Genomic DNA, 18,694 nt, shown 5'->3' with positions numbered 1-18,694 from the left:
TAGTGTTTACATAATTTTACATAAATGCACGTTGTTTATAATAATAATAATAATGATAATAAAAGCAGAAGCAACGTGTGCTTTTTAAAATCAACTTTATTAGAGGAAAATATTGATAATACAATTATAAACATGAACTCACATTATTATACAACAACTTGTAATAATAAAGAGAAAAAGAAGGTATAAGAAAAAGAACAAAACAAAAAATAAATAAAAAGAAGAAGAAGGCGCAACGTCTGCGTCATTGACGTCGACTCGTTGCATTACGTAGTCAACACGCAGAGGCCCAACAGCCAATCCGGTGTCGCACTGTTGACCACCCGGCAGAAACAAAACTAGCTGAAGCAAAACGGAAAACGGTTGAATTCTTTATATCAATTACAGCCATTTCTGAAACAGCGTCTACTGTTTTGTGTTGTTACAACAAAGACGCGTCTTTGACGTTAGATAAGTGACCTAGCGAATGTTTACTTATTGCGAATGAAAACCGACATTGGAGTCAATTGAGTCTTCTTTCTTAACATCTAGTTAACATGCTGTCTACTGGAGATGTTGAAGGTGGTCTCCGTAAACTGGAAGCTCTCCTGCGAGTTATCAAGTACCCAGGATATGTTGACTACAATGGGTAAGGGCTACCACTGCCATCTTTTTTTTTTTTTTACTTAAGAGAGTAACTACTAATACTTGAAGTATTCACGATATAAGAGTTTATTAGGAATTTAATAAAAAAACTTTTTTTTTTTAATGAAAATAAAATTCAAAAGCTAGAGACAATAATGAATTTCTACTCCTGATAACAAAAACAAGTGAAATATTCCAGAATCTACAAAGTAAAACAGAATTTAAAATGTCAATAAACTGTTAAAATGAAAGCTCAGATGACTTTCTACCAGACAGATATTTATTATAAAGTGTTATTGCATGAGAAGATGTCCTGGTCAGTCTTTGTGGGAATGGAGCTGAATCACTCTGTGAGACAAAGTGTGGATGATCCATAACAGACAACAGTTGGTTCAGTGACATCCTGTCCAGCACAGTTTTAAATGTGTGCCGTTTACAGCTATTCCCAGATCCAGTCTGTCTGATCATTTTATTCAGTCTTTGTTTCACCAACTCAGATACTGTTCTGCCAGCAGACCACAGAAGAGTTCAGTTTCCTCAGGAAATAGTGCCTCTTTATCCACTTTTTCTTTCCAGCGCTCATGTTTGTTTTCCAGTTCAGCATCTACTTCTGCTACTGTACCACATCAGGAACCCGTCCCATGATAGACACAGGTTGTGTTGCAGTCCTCTTCCTTCAGAAGTCGATCACCATCTCTCTGGTCTTATTCACATTCAGAAGCAGATCATTTCTTCTAGACCACTCCACAAAAAGTATTTCTTGGTGGCATGGCCTGGAGTTGTGCTGAAAGTCTAAGGTGTGCAACACGAAGACGAATGGAGACAGCCCAGTCCCTTATGTAGGTCCTGTACTGCACATCACCAAATCAGACACAGTACTGGGGTGGCTGTAGCTCAGTAGGTAGAGCAGGTGATCGGAAGGTCAGCGGTTTGATTCCTGGCTACTCCAGGCAACATGCCAATGTATCCTTGGGCAAGATACTTAACCCCAAGTTGCTCTCCGACCGTCCCGTCGGAGTATGAATGCGTGTGAATGTTAGCCAATTAAAAGCACTTAGCTTAGTAAATATGGAAGTGCTTGTATGAATGGGAGTGCATGGGTGAATGTAAAACATGTATAAGCGCTTTGAGTGCTCATACTGAGTAGAAAAGCGCTATATAAGAGCTAGTCCATTTACCATTTACTGCCTAGAGATGTGCGTGACCAGACGACCAATCGTCACTAGTCAGTACTAGACGCACTAGTCAGTTAGCCTAGTTGTTGAGATTTTAATTCAGGCCCAATGCTGTAAATAGTTGTCCTAAATTTTACGCAGCCACATGCAGCCATAGAGCTGCAGCCCTGACCTTGTTATAGAAAAAATGCCATAACCGTTAATCTTGGCCTGATATTTTATTTTAATCTGAAGCACATCCCACCGAGAAACACCTTCATTTCCTTCCATGCATTTCCGGCTACTTCCCCCAAGTTTGTACAAAGAAGTGAAAAAAAATAACTAGAGGGACAAATGTGTCTGCGCCTTTTAAAAAGTTGGTTAGTCTAATTTTTTTCCCCTTGATTAGTTGACTATGAAATTAGTCACCAGGAACATCCCTGGTACTGCCCAATCTCACATACTGTGGCCTGTACAGGTAATAATCCATGAGACTGTGGATGTGTTTACTGAGATTTCCTGTATGTTATCCCACAGTGGCCATGGCTGAGCATGTTAAATACTCTTAAGAAATCAAGGAATACGATCCTCAGCGTGCACTGTCTAGATAGGTGCAGAGGTTCAAGATGTTGTTCCCAGCAGTCTCAAGTGGGCCAAGTCTAGTATCTCCAGCACATTCATCACCTGAGGTGTGAGGGCAGCTGGTTGATTAAGCTCAGATGGTGTCAGTGTCTTTCAGTACAGGAACCCATTGCAGGGGCACGAGTGCAAATGGACATCACAGGACTATGGAGTGGTGTAAAAATGGTAAATAGCAGCCACACTGAAAACAGTACAGAGGTGAAAGAAATGACCTTGAATGGGAGATCATACAAATGTAAATTAGGTAAGGTCTTTGATTTTTTATAGACACATTTCTGGAACTCTTTGATCACACCTCCTTGTATGCAGTAAAGTTTGCAGCTGAAAGTATAGATGTCCAACTCTTCCCAATGGGTTCAAATGCTTTTTTGCTTGCTGTCTTTAAAAATAGGGTTAGGGTTAAAGAATAACTTTATTTCTCCCAGAGGGAAATGCATATGCCTGGCATAGCTCATCTGCTATTTGTTTTTTTCATTTTTATTTCATAAAGATGCTATAAAGTGGGTGATCAGAGATGTTCAGGATGGCTTCCAGAGAGGTGGGAGGAGAGAGAAACATGATTGAAGTCTCCTGAAATTATGAAGAGAGCCTCTGGATGTTTAGCCTAAATCCTAGGAACAGTGTTATGGAAAACTTCACATGGAAAGTGCACAGTTGCCTTGGGTGGAATGTACACAAGTATTGATATAAAACTGAATCATCTTGGGACATAATATCATCGCATACCAGCTGCCAATAATTCAATATCAGGACAACACATCACCTCCTTGACAAGGACACGCGCTGGACCAGGTCATCTCCAGTCCACAAACAGAGGCAGACCCCATTTCAATGAAAAAAGCTCTTCTCTTGAGTAAACTCTTCTCCCCGTAGAAATATCTGTCTGTAGTTGACAAAAACAAAACAAAAAATCGATAACAGTACTACAAAAATAAAGTAAAACTTGAGTAAAGATCAGAGCTACCAGACTTTGCTGCTACCAGTTGAAGCGCATGCTCTAGAATGTGTTATTGGACTAATCTCATGCTCTCGACCCTCTTCAGTTTGCTTACCAGCCTTGTGTGGGGGTGGATGATGCACTTACACTCCTGTTGCATCATACTTACTCTCACATGGATGGTACAAGTGGCATGGTGAGAATAAAATCATGTTTTTTTATTTCTTTTTTTTATTAATTTATTTTTCCTGTGCCTTTAAAACCATCCAGCCACATCTGCTCGGTGAGAAACTGCTCAGGATGGGTGTCTACTGTTTCCTGGATTGATCTTTGTCAGAGAGGTCTCAGTTTATATGGCTGGGGGGAACCCTGTCTGATGTGGTGGTGAGCAATAGTGGAGCACCATGGGGCGGTGAGGAGCTTTGTGGAGTAATCACCTCCTTCTGCAGAGAAAAAAACTGCAGAGGTGGAAACGATGGACAGCTACAGGTACCTGGGTGTTCACCTGAATGACAGACTGGACTAGAGCACCAACAGTGATGCTGTGTATAAGAAGGGGATGAGCAGACTCTACTTTCTAAGGAAGCTCAGATCCTTTAATGTGTGCAGCAGATGTTGGAGATCTTCTACCAGTCTGTGGTAGCTAGTGCCATCTACTTTGCTGTTGTCTGCTGGAGGGGCAGCATCAGTGCCAGACATGCCAGCAGGATTAACAAATTGGTTCAGGCTGAAACCATCATTGGTCAGAATTTGGAGGAGTTTGAGTCAGTGAGGGTCAGGAGGCCACTGAACAAACTGCTCATGGACAACCCATCTCACCCACTCCACTCCACACTACTGAGGTAGAAGAGCTCCTTCTCCCTCAGACTGATTGAACCTCGCTACCTTAAAGAATGCTTCAGGAAATCATTCCTGTGTGTGTGTGTGTGTGTGTGTGTGTGTGTGTGTGTGTGTGTGTGTGTGTGTGTGTGTGTGTGTGTGTGTGTGTGTGTGTGTGTGTGTGTGTGCAGATATGTGTATGTATATGTGTGGATATCATCTTTGATTATTCTTTTCTCACCTTTGTTTTGTTCTTTCTCACTCCTTTTCCTACCCTTTCCTTTCTGCCTGTCAGGCCTGGTGTAAATAAATAAAATAAAATTAAAATGCAAACATTAACAAGAGTAGCCCATTGGAAAACTTACAGAGCTATTATGCAAGTATGTTTGGTACACCAGAGTATTCGGATCATATTCCGATTGCGAAAACTGCCAGACATGACAGGCTAAAAAAAAAAAGAAAAAAGGAAATCATTCCTACAGTTCTTTGTAAAACTGTATAATAACTGTATGTTCACCTGTCAGGACACAAGATCCCACACACATATTTCTGTATTATATCTTCTTGCAGCTGTCGTTCAGATTGCTAGTGTACATATTACTTAATAATGCACAATGTTAGCAGGGTTCTAGGCAGCGGTTGATCGCCCAGCGCTGCGCCATGCTGAGGGCCTCTTGTACCGGGATGAGAATTTCACCGGTTCTCTATAAGAACTCTTCTATCACTGCAGTTACCATGCGGTCGCACACCACGCACACTCTGTGCATGCCACTCCGTTACCAAAACCAGACAGATTTTTTTTCTCTGGTTAAATCGCTGCACTATAGTATTATTTCACCACAATTTGCAGTCTACCACCAGGCACACTGGTCAGTTCTGTTCACAGTGTGCACATTTGATCTCGCGATGGTCCTGTTCATGCTTGATTTGGGGTCAAAATAGCAACCAGCGTGAAACCGAGGGGGAAGTAGAAGAAAAAGGGAGCTCAACGGACAATTTTGGGCTTCCTATTAAACATAAACTCTCAGGAGCTTGTTTTTTTTTCCTGTCTTCATAGACTCACAAGGATAACACACTGATGTGTTGCTTAAACCCTTTTACTACCACAGGGGTCAAGGCCACCGGTGACCCCTGTGGTAGTAGGAGGGTTAAGGAATGTTTATTATCAATAGCTGCAGGTAAACCTGCATCTTATTTTCAGAGCATCATTAAACAGACTACCGTATTTTGCGGACCATAAGGTGTGCCGCATTATAAGGCGCAACATCAATGAACGGGTCTATTTTCATACATAAGGCACACCGGGTTATAAGACGCATGATAAAACATATGTAGAATGAAATAAAAGCGTCAGGTAAGTTGAAATTTATTCAACTCATTCACAATAACTCAGAATATTGTTCAGTTGTAACAAATACAGAAAAATACCTTCACATTTTAAATCATTCATCTTCCACAAATCCATCAAATTCCTCATCTTCAGTGTCTGAGTTGAACAGTTGGGCGATTTCGGCATCAAGCATGTCGGGTTCCCTCCCGTCATTATCCGAGTCAGTCTCGTTGTTGTTACTGTTTTGTTTTGGTTGCGGCACACAGCAACCATTTAATTGTTAATAAAGGGGCAACTTTTCCTGGCAATCTCTTGCCATCTTCTTCAACGTCTTAACAGACGCTATAATATATTCTTTATTAATGAGGGTAAGAACAAATCATTTCTTCATTTTTTATATATAAGCCCTTCATAAATCCTGTGCACCAGTATATTTACTGATATATGCAAAGAAAAAACATAAAAAAAAAAAAAAAAAAAAGGAAATCCCTTTTTGACACAACACTGGAACACCTCTCTTTGGCACCAAGGGGGACAGCACACACACACACCCCTGGACCTCGATTCATCCTTTGGTTACTTCTAGCGATTTTTGAGGCAGCCCACAGCGAGTTTTGTTGTACAAAAGTTGGCAACAGTGCCAGCCGCCTATCGCCAGATTACGCACAAATATCTGGGCCAGCATAGATGAAAAAAGGCCAAATCCATCATAGTTTTCTGTGGTTTACTGTGTACGGTTTTCTATTTTTGGAACAATGCTTCCACTTCTTGTTGAATTTATCTCTGGTGGCTTTGGCTGCTTTCCACACCTGCTGCGCTGCACTTGTTCCTGTTCCTGTCTAATATTGTCAGTAGAGTTATTTTGTGAATCGATGATGGCCTATTTTAGAGAATTCAATGAGGCCTTTGAACTGATCTGCCAGACCGGAGGCCATATCGCTGCAGACCACGCAATGGTGCAGTGGAGTGGATGCCTCGGTCATCGGCGGTCAGACGGCAACGCTTAAATTACACAGACATTTTCTAACTATTTGAAAAGCGTACGCTGGGTGTTACCCCCCTGTCGTACGCTTTGTATGCTCTGGAAAATATCGATATTTGTTAAGCGTCCCTTCCCAAAGTCGCACTAAAACATTTTGACAGATTTTTGAGCGCAGTGTACCACATAAAATTGGTTCAAGGTCAGTAAGCACAACAAGAATTCATACATAAGGCGCACTGCTGATTTTTGAGAAAATTTAAGGATTTTAAGTGCGCCTTATAGTTTGAAAAATACGGTAGAAGGTTCCACACTCCCAATCATCATCAAGTCACATGGGCCAATCAGATCCAGGTCCCTGTCAGTACTCTAGCTGCAGCATTTTGGATCAGCTGAAGGCTTTTCAGGGAGCTTTTAGGACAGCCTGATAATAATGAATTACAATAGTCCACCCTAGAAGTAATAAATGCATGAATTAGCTTTTCAGCATCACTCTGAGAAAGGATGTTTCTAATTTTAGAAATATTGCGCAAATGCAAAAAAGCGGTCCTACATATTTGTTTAATATGTGCATTGAAGGACATATCCTGGTCAAAAATGACTCCAAGATTTCTCACAGTGTTACTGGAGGCCAAAGTAATGCCATCCAGAGTAAGTATCTGGTTAGACACCATGTTTCTAAGATTTGTGGGGCCGAGAACAAGAATTTCAGTTTTATCTGAATTTAGAAGCAGGAAATTAGAGGTCATCCAGGCCTTAATGTCTTTAAGACATTCCTGCAGTTTAACTAATTGATGTGTGTCATCTGGCTTCATTGATAGGTAAAGCTGAGTATCATCTGCATAACAATGAAAATTGATGCAGTGCTTTCTAATAATACTGCCTAAGGGAAGCATGTATAATGTAAATAGAATTGGTCCTAGCACAGAACCCTGTGGTATGAATTTGAACATGCTAGATCACATTGTTCTTGAGTTATCGCGCTCACACGATGTTCAGAAAACTGGACCTCTGACCTTGACCTTTGGCTCAAGCTCACCAAGATTCAAAGTTGTCCAAGATTTTTAGTAGATGCATGTATGTTGTGAATTTTAACATTCTAGGTGACATAGTTCTTGAGTTATCACGTTCACAAGATTTTCAGAAAACTTGACCTTTGACCTTGACCCAATTATGGCAAAAATTTATTGAGGTGATCTAAGGGCCACTGGCCATCTTTTGTGTAAATTTGGTATGAATTGGACGGGTAGTTTTGTCGTAATATTGTTAACACACAGACGAAAAACAACCTCCTGTTGTTTTTTGTAATATTGGAAGATTAATCTGGAAGGGTAATCTTCCAATATTAACTTAAAATGAACGTGCTGAATGACCTGATTCTGAAGAGCAAAGAATGTGCAATGGTTAAAGAAATTGTCTGAACAACAGCATAGCAGAATATTGTTGTTTGTTTCTCTACCAGGCTTTCCAAAGGAGATCCATCAGCTTTTCTGCCAATTGTGAGCTTCGCCCTTACCTCCTCCTCTCCACCTTTTGCTGAGCAACTGATGGCAGCTGGTCTGGAGCTGACTGGCAAAACTGACCTCCACTTCACCGACACTCTTTATAAGGTAACACATACACTTGCTTAGATTTAGATTTAGATTTATTTATTTAAAAGGACAACACATATTGATGAACATCGCAATGTAAATATGGCAGAATTAGCCGAGGGCTACGTTCCGTCTGTAGTCCCTGGCAGGTCAGACAGAAACAAGAGAAGGGGACGAGAAAAAAAACAAAGAAACAAACCAGACAATAGAAAACAAAACAATCTAGACAGCAAAAACATTGTATTACACATAAAAGCCCATAATACAATAAGAAAACACAAAACAAGTATAAAACATACATTAATTAGATAAGATAAGATAGATAAGATAGTGTTTATTTGTCACATGCACAGTTATACACAGTACAATGCACAGTGAAATGTATTTTGTACCTGCAACCATATATACACACACATATAAATAAGAAGAATAAAAATAAAAAAAGTAATTCACACTATACACTATACTCTATATACTATACACTATACACACTTTTTAAATTATAATATTTACATTGTGCAATAATGGTCCAGTTAGGGCTCAGAGTTGAGCAGACGGATGGCTTGTGGGTAAAAACTCTTCTTCAACCTTTCAGTCTTAGCCCTCAGGCAGCGGTAACGCCGGCCTGATGGGAGCAGGGAGAAGAGAGAGTGTCCGGGGTGGCTGGGCTGTTTTAGGATCTTCATGGCCCTCAGCCTGCACTGCTTGGTGTAAATGTCCTGCAGGTTGGGGAGGGTGGTTCTGATGGTCCGTTCAGCTGAATGAACCACCCTTTTTAGGGCCATGAAGTCCTGCTTGGTGCAGTTTCCCATCCAGGTGGTGATGCTCCCACGCATGATGCTCTCAATGGTGCAGGTGTAAAAGTTCCTGAGCACCTTGAGTGGGAGCTTGAAGTCTCTCAGCCGCCTGAGGAGGTAGAGACGCTGTCTGGCCTTCTTCACAGTGATGTTTATGTGATGAGTCCAGGACAGGTCCTGTGAGATGGTCACTCCCAGGTATTTGAAAGTGTCCACTCTTTCCACCTCAGCACCACTGATGACAAGTGGATGGTAGTCCCTCTGCTGCTTCCTGCTGAAGTCCACAATCAGTTCCTTTGTTTTGCTGACGTTGAGCAGGAGGTGGTTCTCCTGGCACCAGTTCTCCAGGCGGGAGACCTCTCTCCTGTAGGCTGTCTCCTCATTGTGAGAGATTAGTCCCACAAATTATAACACATTAAAATCAATTTAATGATCACAAATGTGATTCCTCTGTTAAAAGTAATATATTCTCTTATTAAAAATGGAATATTATTCCAAATCTCACTGCCCTTAACTGATAACACCTGTTTGCTAAACATTGTATGTCTAAGTGCTATTACACAATCACCTCTAGTAGAGGCTCTAGTTAATCTCCCACTAATATTTGATTTTAACACAATGAACTCACCCAATGAAGGTGGAGCAAGCCCATGTAAAATTTTATAAAGAAAGCAAGCAAACTTAATTTTTTTAAATTATCAAAACTTAAAATCTATTTCTGGAGTATAAGGCAGTAATGAAAAGAAAAAGGCTGTTTAACACTTTTAAAGCCTTTTTAAATAAAGATTCTATTGGTTTTAAAGTAGTACTACTTGTCAGTGACCAGTTAGTAAAACAATATTCTATGTGAGAAAAAAATCATAGTGTCAAGAAACATCGTAGCTGCATTTTCTGGTGGTGATGATTTAATTTGCTTAAAATTGTGTAAATTGAAATTAATGAGCTTAGATATATTTTTAGCATGATTCTTGAATGATAAAATGGAATCTATCGTAATACCAAGATATTAAACTTCATGTACAATCTGAAGTTCTAGCCATCCATCCATTCACTTCTGCTTATCTAGTTAAGGTTGTGGGGGTGGAGCCTATCCCAGCTGACATAGAGTGAGAGGCAGGGTACACCTGTACAGGTCGCCAGCCTGTCACAGGGCCAACACAGAGAGACAGACAACCATTCACACTCACATTCACACCTATGGGCAATTTAGAGTGACCAATTAACCTAACCCCAGTAAGATACTCTTGATATAGAGATACTCTTGGTTTTGAAAAATGTATACAGTTTTCTTTAGATTAAGTAGTAGACATGACCTGGTAAGCTGCTCTTGAATACAATTCATAGCTTTTGTCAGTTTTTTCGAAACTTCCATTATCAGTCTTTGCCTGTGTAAAAATAACAGCATCATCTGCACACAACTGTGCATTGATGAACAATTATTTGGTAAGTAATTAATATATAAAGAAAATAAAAGTGGTCCAAGTATGGAGCCTTGAGGTACTCCTACTTTGCAATCGATACCACTGATAGATACACACTGAATTCTATTTGCCAAATATGACTTCATCCAAAGAATTGCTTGTTCAGAGAAATTAAATTTTGTTAACCTACACAATAATATGTGATAGTCAACAGTAACACACACCCTTTTTAAGTCAAGAAAAACAGTACCAACAAAAGTGTTAGTATCCAAAAATATTTTTATTTTTCTAGAAAAATATTAATTGCTGTTTCATTTGAATGATTAGGCACGAAAATCAAACTGCATAGGATGCAGAGGTGTGTAACCTTTATTTAAATTATCTATTAATTGCTTTGCTATCTAGTTTTCAATCATTTTAGAAACAACCAGTAATATACTAATTGGTCTATAATTTTTAATATTTAATTTATTCCCTGATTTGTAAATTGAAACTGCTACTTTCCATGTTACATGGTGTCTAATTGACAGATTAATCATATGTGTAATTGGACATACCATGGAATCTTTATGAGCCTTTAAAAAAATAAGAGTGGGTAAAATAAGTATCCAAACCATACACATCCTTAGCTTTTGAATTTTTTAATTTACCTGAGGCCACTTCTGCTTCAGTAAGTTCTTTTATTCTGAAAATAGGCAAAGAATCATTCACTTGGTAAGATTGAATTTCATGTGAACTAAAAAGATGTGAAATTTCTTCAACTGAATTTTTAAAGAATATATTAAATTCAGTTGCCCCTGCAGGAGGCTCTTTCACAGATACATTATTGACTTCTAATTCTAATTCTTTTCCTATATCGATCCTCTTACCAATTAATTTATTAATATTTTGCCAAATCTTCTTGCCATTTCCTTTTGCAGACTCAATAATTGACATAAAAAAATTTGCCCTGGCTTTACACATTAACTTAAGAATAAGTTAAGAAGCGCTTTCAATGATTTCAACTGAAGGTCCCTCAGGTCGGCTGACCAGCTACTTCTTGCTGTCCCCAAGTCGAGACTGAAACACCGGGGTGACCGAGCTTTTTCTGTGGTGGCGCCTAAACTATGGAATGGGTTGCCCCTCTATGTTAGGCTGGCTCCAACACTAGAGGTCTTTAAATCTCATTTAAAAACACACCTTTTCTCTAAGGCATTTCAAAATATCAGTCTGTAGTTAGTTTGAGTCATTTTGGGAACTGTTTTTATATTTTTATTTAGTACTCCTTTTATGGTTTATCCTTTTAAATTATTATTTTTTTATGTGTTTATTTTTTGTGCTGTATTGTATTGCTGTCTTTTATCTGGGAAGTGCTTTGTTCAACTTTGTTGTCTTTTAAAGCGCTCTATAAATAAAGTTGGATTGGATTATAAAAATCTATATTGGTCGATGGTCTTTGATAAATACAAATAGCATTAAATTTCATTTCCTTAGAATATACACAATATTTACTCCAATACATTCAAGTTTAATATCATTAGGCCATTCTAACATTTTAGCATCTCTCTTACATAAACAACAACTCTCCCTCCTTTCCCTTTACCTCTGTCCCTCCTAAACACATTATATCATCTTTACTACAGCCTCAGGTGAGGAACTTGTTAACCAAGTTTCTGTCAGCCCAATAAAATCAACATTAGACTGAATTAATAGATGTTCAAGATGTTCTCATTTTGCAATCATGCTTTGTATATTTAAGTGCCCTCCAAGTAGCCCTTTGGGTTTGTGGCATGGGTCCCAATAGTCCTTGCTTGGTTAAGTGTCTGAAAAATTCTTACAGATCGATGCTTCTTCATAACTGGATTTCTCACAGTTTAGAGCGTTGCCATTACACTACTGTGCAAGTCTTGAGCCACCCCTCATTTCTATATATTTGCGAGCAAAATGGAAAATAGGTTCAGCACGTGGAGCACTAAGTCTTCTGGTGCAGCATTTTTGCTTTGCATTTGGGTATGAGTGCCAAAATGCAAAGCAGCAAGCAGAGCAAACAACCTGTATCATTGTACCCGGCTATGGACTGTGTCTGAAGCTTGACGGTGCAGAGGAGGCTGCCTTAGCCAACCTCCCCACCAATAGAGCCCTCCCTGGCGGCTTATCTAGCCCCATCCCATAATCATGGTGTGGATGGCACGTCAACTCTTTCGCCCAAGTGCTGCAGATCCTCTGCATCTGAGCTGGACAAGATTTATGAGCTCCATTGCTATGCTCCAGATATACCAGGCGATGTGCCTGGCGGAACTCCAGTCACTGGTCCCCATCAAGGACAGTCCACTGGTGCCTGTGCCTGCTGAAGTCAGAGTGATCGTGAACTGTATTCCCCGTTTGTCCCGCTGTGCAACACTCTCCTTGGGTAAAGGGATCTGTCGCTGACCCTCTCTGATGTCCCGGATAGGGCCAGAGCCTTTTATTTGGATGAACCAGTGTCTGCTGTCGGGTTATCTGGGCAATCACTCCAAGCCATTCGGGCTAAATTTGAACTGAGGAAGAAGCAGACAGAGGTTCTGAGGAAGTTTTGTTCAGGTAGTCCCAGAAGGCGCTGTACTCTGCTAACACTTTCTCCCAAGCATAAATCCCCTGTGTGGATGTGTTAAATGCTCAGGTGACTGCATAAAGTGTTCCAACTGTATTTCAGTGTAGAAACTCAATAAAGGTGCCTTCATCAAACTATGTAAATATATATATTCCCATGTTACGAACAATAAAAAATGCATATTCTCAAACAATTGCAAATCCTCAGCCTGCAGGCCAAATGAGCCAGGTCAGGCAGATGGTGTCTTTCCCTGCAGACACACTGGGGGGTGACAGTACCTCACCTACAGTGCTGCAGGTCAACTGACTGGCTGCTCACCTGGCATACTTGCACCCACTCTTCATGGGTGGTGAGAACCATTGCCACAGGTTCCTTTTTTCAGTTCTGGGCCAGGCTGTCTCGTTTCAGCAGTATAATAAGTTCTACCATAAGAAACAAAGCAGCAACAATACTAAGGCAGGAAATAAATGCACTGCTGAAAAAAAATCAGCACGATTGGTCCCTGCTTTGGAGACAGACAAAGGTTGGTACAGCTGCTATTTTGCCGTTCAAACAAAAAAGGGGGAGGGCTTTGTCCAGTTTTCAACCTGCGAGTCTTGAAATTCAGGCTGGCTCTCACTCTTCGCACGTTCACAAAATGTGCTGAGGCAGCACTGGCCCCCATTCGAGAGAGGAGCATCCACGTTTTAGTAGTAGATTCTCTTGCCACACGCATTGTGAAAGGAGTTCACCAACTGAGACCTGTGGTTAGGTCCAGTGTCCCCTCATGGGACTTGACTTTTGTGCTGGAGGCCCTTTGTGGACACCCCTTTTGAACCCATTGAGTCTGTAGATATGAAGTTTCTTTCATACAAGACTGCGCTTCTTCTTGCTTTGGCTTCCGGAAGGCAAGTGAGTGACCTTCATGCTTCATCTGTGAATTCTTCTTGCACACAGTTGTCAGGGTTGTCTACGCCCAAATGCTGCATATCAACCTAAATTTATTACTGCATCTTATACCTCCATGAAATTTGAACTTTGGAGTTTTTGCCCCCTTCCTATCGCCTCTGAGGAGGAGAAGAGGCTGCATTATCTGTGTCCAGTGCATCTGCTATGGGACTACATTGACAGCACTCAGAATGTGCATTTATGTGACCAGTTGTTTGTCTGATGTGCTAATCCAGCTAGGGGTAAAGCTCTGTCTAAACACACTGGTTTATGGATCATCTTCCTAGCATTCCTGGCACTATAGGTGTCTCTTTGCCTCAGGGTATTAGAGCACGTTCCACCAGGGGAAAGGCAACCTCATGGGCCCTTTTTAAAGGTGTTCCTGTGAGCAATTGCGCTGCAGCTAGTTGATCATCACCTCACACTTTTGATTGGTTCTGTCGCTTGGACATGACAGTCCCTTCAGTGGCTCATTTGGCTTTTCTGCTGGGTCTGCCTTGCACTAGGGTGCTGGTGGTCCAACTCCAGTTTGGGGGCTTCTCTGTGGGGTGTGTATCCACAGTATTCCTGACTTTGCGCCATTACCCATAATTCATAGCGGAAGCGGGTAGTTTACTTCCGTTTGCGCTGTTTTTTACGGTTGCGGGCTTACACACTTGCCGTTCATTGAAACATTTTGACACTGCAGTTTCTTTTACCTGCCTAAATGGTACCACATCAGAGGTGGATACACTGCAAGGATGTTTTAAAAAGCAGCGAGGTAACAGAGCCTCACCCATCACTTGTGTAAATGACATGAAATTATGGCCTGAAGTCAGCTACATCCACATTATCAGTTACCTTGTTTTTTCCGAAGGTGTTGATGGCGAGGAATCACGTAATTATAAGAGCACCAGATTACTTTTAAAGCAATAAAATCAATAAAGTAATGCTGAACAAACAAGGCAACGTTGTTTTCCTTAAAGCAGCTGTAGAGCCGAGCCAGAGCATCGGCCAAGCTAAGCGCTTAGCATGGGTCATGCTAAGGGAAAGTGGAGTGGAGGAGACAATCAGCTGTTCCTGTATCGCAGATTAGGGAAATCATGTAGTGATGCTGCAGCTATTCTGTGGAAGGTAAATCACTGATCTGGATATCAGAGTGTTCAGATCACTGAAACAGAAACACTGGACTGGCTGAAGGCTGTGATCGAGGAGACACGCAGCTGTCATCCTGCTAACTGCTACGTGTTTACATGAAGGCAGGCATTGTTTAAGCTTTGTGTAGGCTGTATGCTGTAGTGTCACACTATAAATAAAATAATGTAAAAAAATAAGAGGCTGTACATTAAAGGAAAACTTAAAACATAAGGAAAAATTACGGTACTAGGATGTGCAACTGGGTAGTATAATTTGGGGGAAAAGAACAAATTTACAGAATAAAATAATTAGAAAAAATGTACAGACTGATGTAGTGACAACCGACAACAGCACAAGTTGAATCCGAGCTCATGTTCCGACGAATAAAGCCACCTGTTACAGCACAAAGTAACCGAATTTTGTCATTAATTCTGGCTGTAACTTTGGGTAACCAGAAGTATAAAACCGTACAACGGAAGTAGCAGTCTGTCATGGCAGCCTACGTGTGCTCTTCAGAAACCTGTGGATATAGGTCCCATACTATATGTGTTGTACCGAGTGAATCGACTGAAAGTGAATGAACAGTTATGTCTATAAATTCTGTTCCCTGAAGGAGAGGAATGAGGTACAACACCAGGCTGCCCTGCTGCGCAGCTGGGCTTGGTGAACAGCAGCTATCGAACTGAGGGATGACAGGTCATCTGCCTTAAAGGTTTGAATATAGGGTGTCTTTAGTCAGGACACACAGGGGCGTGATATCCCATACTATATGTGTTGTACACAACAACAATGCTCAGTGGCTAGTGGACAACAGCAACCTCCCTGTGCTGGATCCAATAATCATCACGGTGGCAGAAATCCAAGAAAAAGTCCCAAATATGAAGAGTTGGACAGCACCAGACCTTGACATGATTCACACCTACTGGCTAAAGAAGCAAACTGCACTCCATGAGTGCTGGCAGCACAAATAGCCAGCTGCTAATGGATGATACACATCTGGGATGGGCCCAGAAAAGAATTGGCAGTAACACTAGAGGAGCGAAACACCAGCTATTGGTAGATAGAGCAGTCAATCGAGAGTGTAAGACCAGATGGACCAACCTGTGCACTGCCTGGATGACTCAGTTCCTCACACATGGATCCTGGAATGCCTAGAACTGTACAAGATCAACAGGACCCTAAGAGCCCTCATCAGGAGCTCAGTGGAAATGTTGAGAAAAACACTAGAGGCAAACTTCAAGTCAATTGTACAAGTCTCCATCAAGTGCAGGATTTACCAAGGAGATACTCTGTCACCATTGCTGTTTTGCATAGGCCTGAACCCCCTCAACTAGATCATTAACAAGTAATAAGTAAAATTTATTTATATAGCACCTTTCTAGATAAGGATTACAAAGTGCTTCACAATAATAAAAGGAAAAACAATACAATAGTAATACACTCTGGAGCTTGAAAAAAGGGCGACTGGATTTCTTTTTGTTTTTTTGAAGACATTTCACCTCTTATCTGAAAGGCTTTATCAGTTCTCAAACCAAAAGGTGGAGAGACCCAGGTATTTAAACCCCAGGGGGCGCAGTCCCTGGAGTAGAGCTGTGCAGTTAATCTGATTTTGATTTTGGCTCCAAATGATCACAAAACAGTGTAATAGACAAAATAAATAATTATTATTAAAATAATGGCACATTATGCTCTGGAAGTATACTCTTAGGCCGGAATTATGCTTCTGCATTGGTGTCTTTGCGGGGCTCACAGCGTAACTGGAAACTTCTCTGAATTCAACGCATATGGCATAGCCTGACGTATTTTTGTTTGTTTTGTTTGGGGGATTTTTGTATTCTTTTTTTTTTTTTTTACGTGTACCTTCCGAGAAACGTAACAACACGTCAGGTCAACACAGCTCGCAACGATTCTGATTGGCCCGTTCAGCACTGCAGATTCCTCCTGTGCACTTCCAACTTCTTTTCCCCAGAGTTTTTGAATTTGGGCTTGCTGGTACCTATTAAAAGATTCAGTAGAGTCCGCAGATGTCAGGTGTAATGGTAGTGCATTTCAAAGTTTAGAATTTACAACCTTGAATGCACAGTCTCCACCAACAGGTTTTGGTCAGAAAACCACAGTGGTTTGTATGCTTTATAAGGGTGTAAGAGCTCACTAATGTATAATGCAGGCATTTGACCATGCAGAGCTCTGAAAGAGATCACAATATCTTAAACTGAAGTCAGAGCTTTATGGGGTGCCAGTACAAAGATGGCAAAATAGGTGTCACATAAGACCACTTAGGGGAATGGGGGAACTTTTTGGCTCTGGGGCCAAATTTTTTTGAAATTTGATAGACGGGCCGGGCCAGCACCAGATGCATACATATCAAACATAAACAAAAAAAAGGCATTACAGTGTTAATACTTACATTTACTTTTAGTGGGAACAATGTTGTTTTTGCCAGTGCATCAAAGTCTAGTGTTAGTTTTGTTGTAGCAATTCTCAGAATCCTCAACATCAGTCATGATTATGATATGATTTGGGCAATTCTGTACCAATCTTCAGTGGGCCGGATTAAAAAGACTTAACTGGCCGGTTGTGGCCCACGGGCTGTAGTTTGCCCACCCCTGACTTAGGGGATCTACTAACTAGGCTCGTAGTTGCATTTTGTACCATTTGCAGGTGATCTAAAGATGACTTACTGACTCAGGTCAGTTGACTCAGGTGTGTTGAAACAGAGACACATTTAAAACCTGCAGGACAGGGGCTCTCGAGGCCTGGAGTTGAAGAGCCCTGGTGTAGTCTAGGACCATGCCTGTGAATGTTTCCAGGTCCTCGTGTTCAAATAGGTCCCAGTGAACTGACAAATAAAAAATACAAAAAGTATGAAAAAGAGCACCAAAAGGAAGAGCCATGAGCTGCTGCGTCTGCGCACACCGCCATCTTGGATACGGTTATTAAGGTAATTGTTGCCACGAACAGCTGGACATTTGAATTACGCTGTTTTCCTGACGACACGTTCGGCTTCATAGGGTTAAAATATTGTTAGAAACTCTAAGAAGAGCAGCTTCAGTAGAGTGCATGTGACAAATCAGACTGAAATTACACACATAAAAGCCTGTTTAAAATATTGGGGGACAGAGCCAATAACAAGTGACCTGTTAATTATTGTTAACACCCATGGCCCGGTGTTGTAGAAAACCTTCTTGAATAGCAATCAATTGAACAAGAGGAAGGTTCATCTATCAACAACATTTGGGGTATTTCACAGTGTTTTGTATATCATAGAGGGGACAATTTGAAAATTGTAATTGCTGTATCATTTGCAGTAATAAAGGTTAATAGTCTGTGACAACAGCCTCAACACTTGTATGTACAAGGAGTTTCAGGACAGTGTATCAAAAATATTAGAATATATTCATATTTGAGTGGCGTGTTAGGAAAATTAGCAAAGTCCAGGAAACAGCACTCAGAACAAAAATTATGAAGGATTTATTTGCTTGCAAGGAGCTTTTACATTTCAGTGAGACATCATGCAGAAGGCTCATTGGGGCAGTGTCTTGAGCTGTCTTTCATCATGTATTTCAAACAGTATACTTTGCAAACCAGATAAGGAAGAGGTGCCTCTGCAGCTTCTCATGGCTCTGGAAATGTGATAACACTGCCTTTCTGACTTCACTTCCCAGCATCAAACACAGTGTTCACAGACTGGGGACTGTTCAGGACTGGGCAGAGAGTGAACCGTTCTTTGAGACAAACGACCTGACACAGCACACAGTGTTTCTACTGTCACTTAAGCATGACAAAA

The 18,694-nt window shown here is 40.9% G+C and overlaps 1 protein-coding gene across 1 annotated transcript in view; it reads left to right on the top strand.

Moving 5' to 3' along the window:
- Positions 1-314: 314 nt before the first annotated feature.
- Positions 315-18,694, top strand: part of LOC115776839 (deoxycytidylate deaminase-like) — a 44,958-nt gene continuing 26,578 nt past the window's right edge. The window contains exons 1-2 of the mRNA XM_030724625.1: positions 315-628; positions 7,948-8,095. Of these exons, the coding sequence (XP_030580485.1) occupies positions 537-628; positions 7,948-8,095 (240 nt within the window). The 5' untranslated portion in view covers positions 315-536. The remainder of the gene's footprint in view (positions 629-7,947; positions 8,096-18,694) is intronic.

The sequence above is a fragment of the Archocentrus centrarchus genome, unplaced genomic scaffold (genome assembly GCF_007364275.1).
Source record: "Archocentrus centrarchus isolate MPI-CPG fArcCen1 unplaced genomic scaffold, fArcCen1 scaffold_38_ctg1, whole genome shotgun sequence".
Lineage (NCBI taxonomy): Eukaryota > Metazoa > Chordata > Actinopteri > Cichliformes > Cichlidae > Archocentrus > Archocentrus centrarchus.
Note: the sequence above shows the minus strand (reverse complement) of the source record. Positions and strands in the feature narration are given on the sequence as shown.